This window comes from Dryas octopetala, chromosome 6 (assembly GCF_963921425.1).
Source record: "Dryas octopetala chromosome 6, drDryOcto1.1, whole genome shotgun sequence".
NCBI classification, from domain to species: Eukaryota; Viridiplantae; Streptophyta; class Magnoliopsida; order Rosales; family Rosaceae; genus Dryas; species Dryas octopetala.
Window position 1 is genome coordinate 17520393 of NC_141371.1, and position 8129 is coordinate 17528521.

Sequence of the window (8129 nt, forward strand, 5' to 3'; positions counted from 1 at the left end):
TTATGCAGACCTTAATTAGATCCCCTGCAGGTTGCAAAAAATATATATAATATATTCTTTGGCATGTTGCCCAATCAACCAAGCCGGCAAGATTTATACTTCCAAAGAAGTAAATTTGTAGTTCTCTTAAAATTTGCCAATAAACTGACAAAAAAAAAAAAAAAAAAAGAGAAAGCTTGCCACTAATGAACTTTGGTATACTATGATCTTATGAATCGGACTGTAACTGTGAACCATAGTTTCTCCATATGTTGTTATCAGTGTTTTTAGACGCAAAAGCGTCACACGAGGCGTTTGCAGTCTCGCAAGGCGAGGCGTAAGCCTTGACGCGTATAGCGTAAGCCTTTCGGGCATAAAAAAATATAATAATAAAAAAATTATAAAAACAATTATATAACTAAAAATAGCATTAATTGTCATTCATAAATAAAAATCATCCATATTACATATCAAATTCAATAATATTGTTCAAATTAAATAGAAATCCAAACAAGCATATTGATCTAACAAGATCATTCACAAAAACCAGCAAAAATTCCAGCATATTAATCTGCGAATACACACAATATTCACAGAATCACAAATATAATACCAGCAAAAATTCCCAATATTCATTATTCACAACAATTCACAATACTCAGTTTTCACTATTCATAATACTCTGCCCAAAACACATCACAATTCACTGCACTTCACAATTCTGTGAATTTCACAATATTCAGTTATTCACATAATCACATAATCACAAATTCAATTCAATATTACAGATCACAGATGAGAAGAAATCAAGAAAGTTAAAACAAACATACATGATAGCTGTGCCACAGAGATGAATGTCGCCGGACTGTGTAAGAGGCGGAGACCTCTTGCTGAGCACAGAGACTCTGTTAGAGAGATTGAAACTTGATTGGCCGGCTAGCTGGAGACCCCTTGCCTCTGTCGCCGGACTGTGTAAGAGGCGGAGATCGCTTGCCTCTGTCGCCGACTCGCCGGACTGTGTAAGAGGCGGAGACCCCTTGCTGGCTAGCTGCGCAGAATAGAGATGACTCGATCGGCCGCCGTCCGAGACCACCCAGCCGCCTTGTCGTCGTGAAGAGAGAACCTAGAACAGAGAAGTTGAGAGAATGGCTGATAGGGCAAGGTCTGATGGACTGAAGGGGTTTATTAAACTCTCAGCCCAAAACAAGGTCATTTTGGGACTGAGTTTTTGAAAAAAAAAATCCCGCAGAGGTGGTTGCGAGGCGTCCGCCTTCAACGCCTTCAACGCCTTGCCGTCGCGAGGCGTACGCCTTCAACGCCTTGCCGTCGCCTTTCAGTCCTTTTACACAGTCCAGCGACGTCGTGCGCAATCGGCCGCCGCCTCGCCATGACTCGCGCCTTGAGGCACGCCTGAAGATCGCCTTTGAAAACACTGGTTGTTATACAGGGAAGCACATAATAAAAAATAGAGAATATGAAGAATAGACCAAAAGATCAATATTCCCAGCTCTTTCCCTTCATTCTCCGAACCTATTAATTAGTCAAACATAATAAGCCGGCCATAGGCGGTCTTCAACTTTGTCTTTAATTCAAGCCGTTCGATGAATTTTTCAACAAAAAATGTTATAAATAGACCCTTTGCATCCCTCAATAATGTTATACCCACTGAAAGCAAAAGTTTCTTAATCATAATTAAGATTTTAATATCATATCATATACAATTAATCAGCTCCCATGGGTTCGAATACATTTGTCACCCTCATTACCATTTTTGTGATTCTTCTTCCCACAATCGCCATGGCAAAAGAATTCATTGTCGGAGATGGTGTCTGGAAAACTAACTTTGATTACCAAGCTTGGGCCAAAGACAAAGTATTTCGTGTTGGTGATACATTTGGTACGTATACACATTTTCATTGATTATTTGTTAATTAGCTTAATTAATAATTGATTTATTATATATACATGCCACTGCATGCTTAGTAATTAATTTACCTTAAACTTAGACTATTCATTTAAAAAAAAAAAAAAACACCCTTAATTTATACTATATCATATTGTATGTTCTATTTATAAGACATTTCTCCGGTATGTTTAATTGCATTTTCAAATAATCTCACATACTGGTCGATCTGCACATTAATTAAAATTTGTATGGTTTTCAAAGCGTTTATTAATATTGACATCCGTTTATCAATTGCTAAGATTTTAGGTTACCAACCTAGCTACAAATCTAAACCCTAAACGGAAAATCTAATCAAACATACATATGTCCGGCCGTTATGTGATTAAATAATGAAAATGTTAGCTTGTAGTAGATATTTTTTTTTTTTTTTTGCTTATATATATATATAACAAGCAAATTTTGATGGATATGAGTGGCTTATTCTTGTACATTTGATTTACAGTGTTCAACTATAATAATCCTCCCCACAATGTGTTCAAGGTGAATGGAACTGGGTTCAAGGACTGCACTAAACCATCAGGACTCGAAGCACCACTGACCACTGGAAACGACATAATAGAGTTGAAGACACCAGGAAACAAATGGTACATTTGTACTGCTGCCAACCATTGTGCTGACTTGGGCCAGAAACTTTCCATTACAGTCATGGCCGAGGAACCTGCACAAGCTCCATCCTCTGCAGTTCGCGCAGCTGGGATCGCATTCTCTGGATACCAATTCTTCGTGGCCGCCATTGTTGCAGTCATAGCAATTGTAGCTTAATCGATCCACATGCATAGTACACCAAAACACATTTAATTATATCGTTTTTAATTTTATTTAGTCCATTAATTAATGTATAACAAGAAGAATTATGTAGGGCAATTTGAATTGCCTTTCAGAAGCTGCTTTAATTGTTGTCATGTTATTTGCACAAATATAATATATTATTCTTGATTGATATCTAATGACACCTTCGTCGATCTGTTTAATTTTGTTACATTCATATTCATGCATGCATGAATTAATTGTCATGTTGTATAATAACAAATTATCGATTGTTAATGCCACTACTGCAAAAATTATTGTATATCGAGACGGATTCAAATTCTCTGTTTTATTTTTTATTTTGGTGATCAAATTCTCTGTTTTATTTTGAAAGTACGATCCAATAGGGACGTATCTAGAATTTCAAAGTGAGGTGGCTATACTTAGCTTACGAACTATTTTCTTTTTTATAATCAAAATTTTCTTTATAGAAATACAACAATTGAACAAAGTTGTGTTGTGTGTTTCTTTACAGGAATAAAATCATTAATTATCGATGCTATTAAAAAATTCTCTTTTAATGTGGAAATTACAATTATAAAAATCAATCTATCAATCTAAGTTGTAGTCTTCCCAACCCTGTTAAGCATATAAAAAAATACATTTAATGGGTTTTTCATATCGATAAATATATGAGAACGGATGTCTAAATCAGAATTTAGATTATTTACATAGTAATTAACGATGTCTTTATTCTCTTTAATATCAGTTTCAGAATCTTAATGTACCAGAAAATTGGAGAACTGATATCTAAAGGGCCCATTGAACATCAGAATTTAAACAAAAAATATGTCTAACCTCATTGTAGATATCAGTGTAAAACCGATATCTTAAGTAAGTACATTAGATATCGCCCGAAAATATGAAAAGACATCAGTTATTCAATAATATATAAGGGGGGTATTTGTTGTAGTGTGTTTTTTCTGTTTTCCTATTTTTTTTTCATTCATTAGTTTAATTGCAATTTAAATTTAAATTTTAGGTTCATTATACTTGAATTTAATGATAAAAAAAAAATAAAAAATAGATGGTTTGGGTAAATCAAAAATATTATCCATACCCGCCCATTTTTTATACAGGTATTAACATGCATATATACCCATACCCATCCCATTACCCAATTACCCATACCCACACTACCCTAATAGAGTAGGTACTTGCAGGTACCCAAACCCACGGGTAAAATGGTCATCCCTAATCAGGATCCTAACTAAGCTTCAATTCTATAGTGAGTAGTGTCAAAAGGGGGTACCATTATGTTTCTAAAGCTTAGAGCTAAGAGTGGGCTACATGCGTGGTGCTTTGATAACTATTGCTATTTTATTTCACTCGTTTTTTTTTTTTTTTTTTGAATCTCATTGTTTTATTCTATAGTTTTATCCTTACCAAATATAGTTGTTTAATTTAATTGGTAAATGAATTGTTTTAAGAAGTTAATGGTATATCAAGTAAATCTATTTTTGATGAAACCTGTAACACCATAGGATATCGATCCTATAACTGAAGAGTGCTTTAAAACTAACTAGTTAGTAAGTTAATACAAAACTAACTAGTTAGTAAGTTAATACAAAACTAACTATGCTTTTGGGCCCACCACATAACTAATCTTATAATCCGAACCATTCATTTTTTAGTTCATATTTCAAAGATCATCATTGCAAAAAATCAACTAAATCGGAAATTATGTAGTCGTCTAATTCAGATCAAATAAATAGACGATCAGTGTTTTCGATAAAAGCATAAGAATAGTTGTTGTTATAATCAAATGACTAAATATGACTTCCGATTGTGGAGATTTTTTACAGGGATGATCTTTGAAGTAGGGCCTAAAAAATAGACGGTTCAGATTTTAAGATTACATTGTGCAGTGAGCCCAACATGATAGTTAGTTTTGTATTAATTTACTAATAAGTTAGTTTTAGAGCATTCTTGCCTATATGGCTTTATAATAATAGTGATTAGCTTAGTGCTATTTCTTTCACAATATTATAGAATTCTTGATCAAATTCGAATCTCTCCGACGCAAGATAAAAAGAATGTTCATACACTCTTGAATTTATTATTAACATATATCAATTATATTATTTTGGCATGATGGATATATATATATATATATATATATAAGAGTGCTCTAAAACCAACCAGTTAGCAAGTTAATACGAAGCTAACCATGCTTTTGGGCCCACCACATCACTAATTTCATAATCTGAACTATCAATTATTTAGGCCCTACTTCAAAGATCATCATTGCAAAAAATCAACTAAATCAAAAATCATGTAGTCATCTAATTGAAATCAAATAAATGATTAGTATTTTCGATAAAAGCATCGAAATAGTTGTTATTATAATCAAATGACTAAATGACTTCTGATCGATTTTGGAGATTTTTTACATGAATGATCTTTGAAGTAGGGCCTAAAAAATAAATGGTTCGGATTTTGAGATTACATTGTGCGTGGACCCAACATGGTGGTTAGTTTTGTATTAACTTACTAATTAGTTAATTTTAGAGCATTTTTGTTATATATATTATATATATATATATATACATGCAGTTACAATGTTCAGGGGTTTAACACTCGCATCAAGCATTCGAAAACTCTCTCGATGCAAATTAATTAATCAATCCAGACTGGACTGTTGGCCTATTTTATCACTCAAAAATCTTTTTAAATGATAAAAATAACATAAATTCTAATAGAAAATTCTGAAAAAGTACAAAAAGAAAATACAGAAAAAAAAAGGGAGAAACATCTTATATATATTACAGTACGTGGGATTCGGATGCTCTCCTTATTTATTTATTTATTTATTTTATTTTTTTGCAAGCTACTTAATTCCTTGTCCTTCAAAATTGCACAACTCCTCTACAACCCCATCTATCTCTTCATCCTCTTTCCTTTTCATGTTCTCTCTCAATTCCATTGCCTTTCTTCTCACACCCTCTCCAATTTTCTCCACCACCACATCCCTAATCACTTTTGCTATCTCTTCTTGTTGCAGCCTCCCATCTACTCCCATTCTCTTAACCTCCACACCAACACCGACCTCCTCTACTAGTCTAGCATTCAATGGCTGGTCAAGATGCATAGGCATGGCTACAATTGGAACACCAACCTTCATGCTCTCCATCACAGAGCTCCATCCACAGTGACTCACGAACCCTCCAATGCTAGAGTGCTGCAATATTTTTGCCTGTGGGGCCCAACCCTCCACTATCAATCCCCTATCTCCTACTCTCTCTACAAACCCTAGTGGTAGTACTTCTTCAACCCCAATTTCCTCACCCACAGGAAACCTAATAACCCATATAAAACTCACCCTGCTAAGCTCTAACCCATGAGCTATGTCTTTTATATCCTCCTTTGACAAAAAGTACTCACTCCCAAACGAAACAAACACAACCGAAGATCTTTCCCTTGTGTTCAGCCACTTGTTGATCTCTGCTTCCTCATTATCTTCTTGAGCTATGGGGTCCTGAACAAGTGGACCGACAGGCACAATCTTCTTATCCAGTAAATCAGAGAGATAATCAACATATTTTGACTCAATCTCTCTGAAAGTCTTTATAAAAATGATGTTACACGATCGATCACTGCTGGGGCCATGGCAAGATGGCGAAGATTGTAACAGATTGTTGAACTTACTAATCTCGTAATCCCGAAGATAGAGTGTTGGGAAAGGAAATTTGACACTGGGGATCTTGAGATGATGATTAGAAAATGAAATCATGGCAGCACTGGTGGTGAAGAACTTGATGGCTGGAATGTTTTGCAGGGAACCCAGAGAGGCTGCCCATGGTAGAAGAAAATCATATATGACCAAATCTGGGTTTAGGGTTTTGAGGATTTTGGAGATGTTGAGGCTGGACATGTCAAAGGTCTTCTTGAGAGTGGACATGAGATGGGGTGGGAGGCCACTGGTGGTGTGCATGCGTGGTAGTGAGGAGGGAGTTCAGGCAAGTGTGGAAGATGTAGCTCCACAAATTCAATGGAATGAGAGTATTTTTGAGAGAGCTTTTGTTTGATGGAGATGAGGTTTACAGGTGTGGAACAAAAATAGATGTGAAAGTTTCTGGTAGAGAGCTTCTTGGCTAGCTCTAGGAAGGGAGATATGTGACCATGAGCTAACCATGGAAGCATCAGAACACTTATTTTCTTATGTCTAGAATCCATTATTTTCTTGAAATCGATTGTTTGGTTATAGCCTACCTCATAGTTTGTTTCTGGGTGAACATGATATATATAAAGTAATGGTGGTGATGGAGATAATATTGCATGATTAGTAAATGCCAAGATGTATAGAACGTGGCCAAAGAGAAAAGGTGGTGCAGAGAGAGATGGTGGCATGAGAGAAACGTGGAAGCTTGAAATAAATTACTCCCTGTTAATGCATGCAGTGGCCAGGTGGATGAACTCGATCATGAACTCTTCCAGACAAAGAGCGGTTTGAGGCCCAGACAAACAAACAGGACAAATTAAAACTGGGCCAATGAGAGTCAAAAAAAAAAAAAAAAACACTTAACAGCCCTTAGCCTAACAGAAGGGGCAAAAGGGGGAGACAAGTCATAAAGAGAGTCTTCCATCAATCTGAAATAATGGATTAGCTCTTTTTATTTAACCAAAACAATAAATAAACGATTTCGATTATTAAAACACAATATAAAGAATTTCACAAATTTTTTTTAAAATAAATTTATTTAAGCGATCCTTCAATAAAATGGGCTATATATATAAATATATAAATATATATTTTTTTTATAATTACAACGATATCGACAGACTATTAGAATTCATAACTTACCTACCTCTACCTAGTCATATATACAGAAGGCAGAATTCATAAGCTTCTTTCATGAAAATTTGTAGCTTTTTGGACTTTATCAATAAGTCAACTTATGCATTAAATTTCATTGTTTAAGTTGTTTTACCAACAAAAAATGAACTGTACTCCAACATTTTTTGTCTCGATTCTCTCGCGATAGCCTTTCAAACCCTATTTATTAGCTTGTGATTGCTTATTTTAATAGCATTTATGTTATTTTCTCCTTCTGTTAGGTGTCATTGGCTCATTGAATAGTAAATTTGTTAAAGTCTGTTGGAGATGTTCTAACATCATTGAGAAAATCACTCCCTCACCAAAACCCAAAGCCACACTCAATTCTATAATATTAGTTATGCTCGCTAGCAATATTTTGAGTATTTTCATTTTAATTCATACAAAAATAAAAAATTCGTAGATTATGTTATATACGTAATTTTGAATATGTCTTTATTTTAAGGTATCTAAATTTAGGTGTATCAATTATCTGATACACTTAAGTTTTTGACACGATGAATGTTAATCTACTATGTGTAGCACTATTATTAAAATTAG

The 8129-nt window shown here is 34.5% G+C and overlaps 1 protein-coding gene and 1 pseudogene across 1 annotated transcript; one reads left to right on the top strand and one right to left on the bottom strand.

The window, feature by feature from the left end:
- The first annotated feature begins 1713 nt into the window (after nt 1-1713).
- On the top strand, nt 1714-2707 carry LOC147282941 (blue copper protein 1a-like). The gene is made up of 2 exons (XM_086249270.1): nt 1714-1876; nt 2388-2707. The coding sequence occupies exons 1-2, from the start codon at nt 1714-1716 to the stop codon at nt 2705-2707; spliced, it is 483 nt and encodes a 160-aa protein (XP_086105396.1).
- Nucleotides 2708-5582: 2875 nt separating this feature from the next.
- LOC147282942 (UDP-glucosyltransferase 29 pseudogene) lies at nt 5583-6928 on the bottom strand (annotated as a pseudogene).
- Between the last annotated feature and the right edge of the window lie 1201 nt (nt 6929-8129).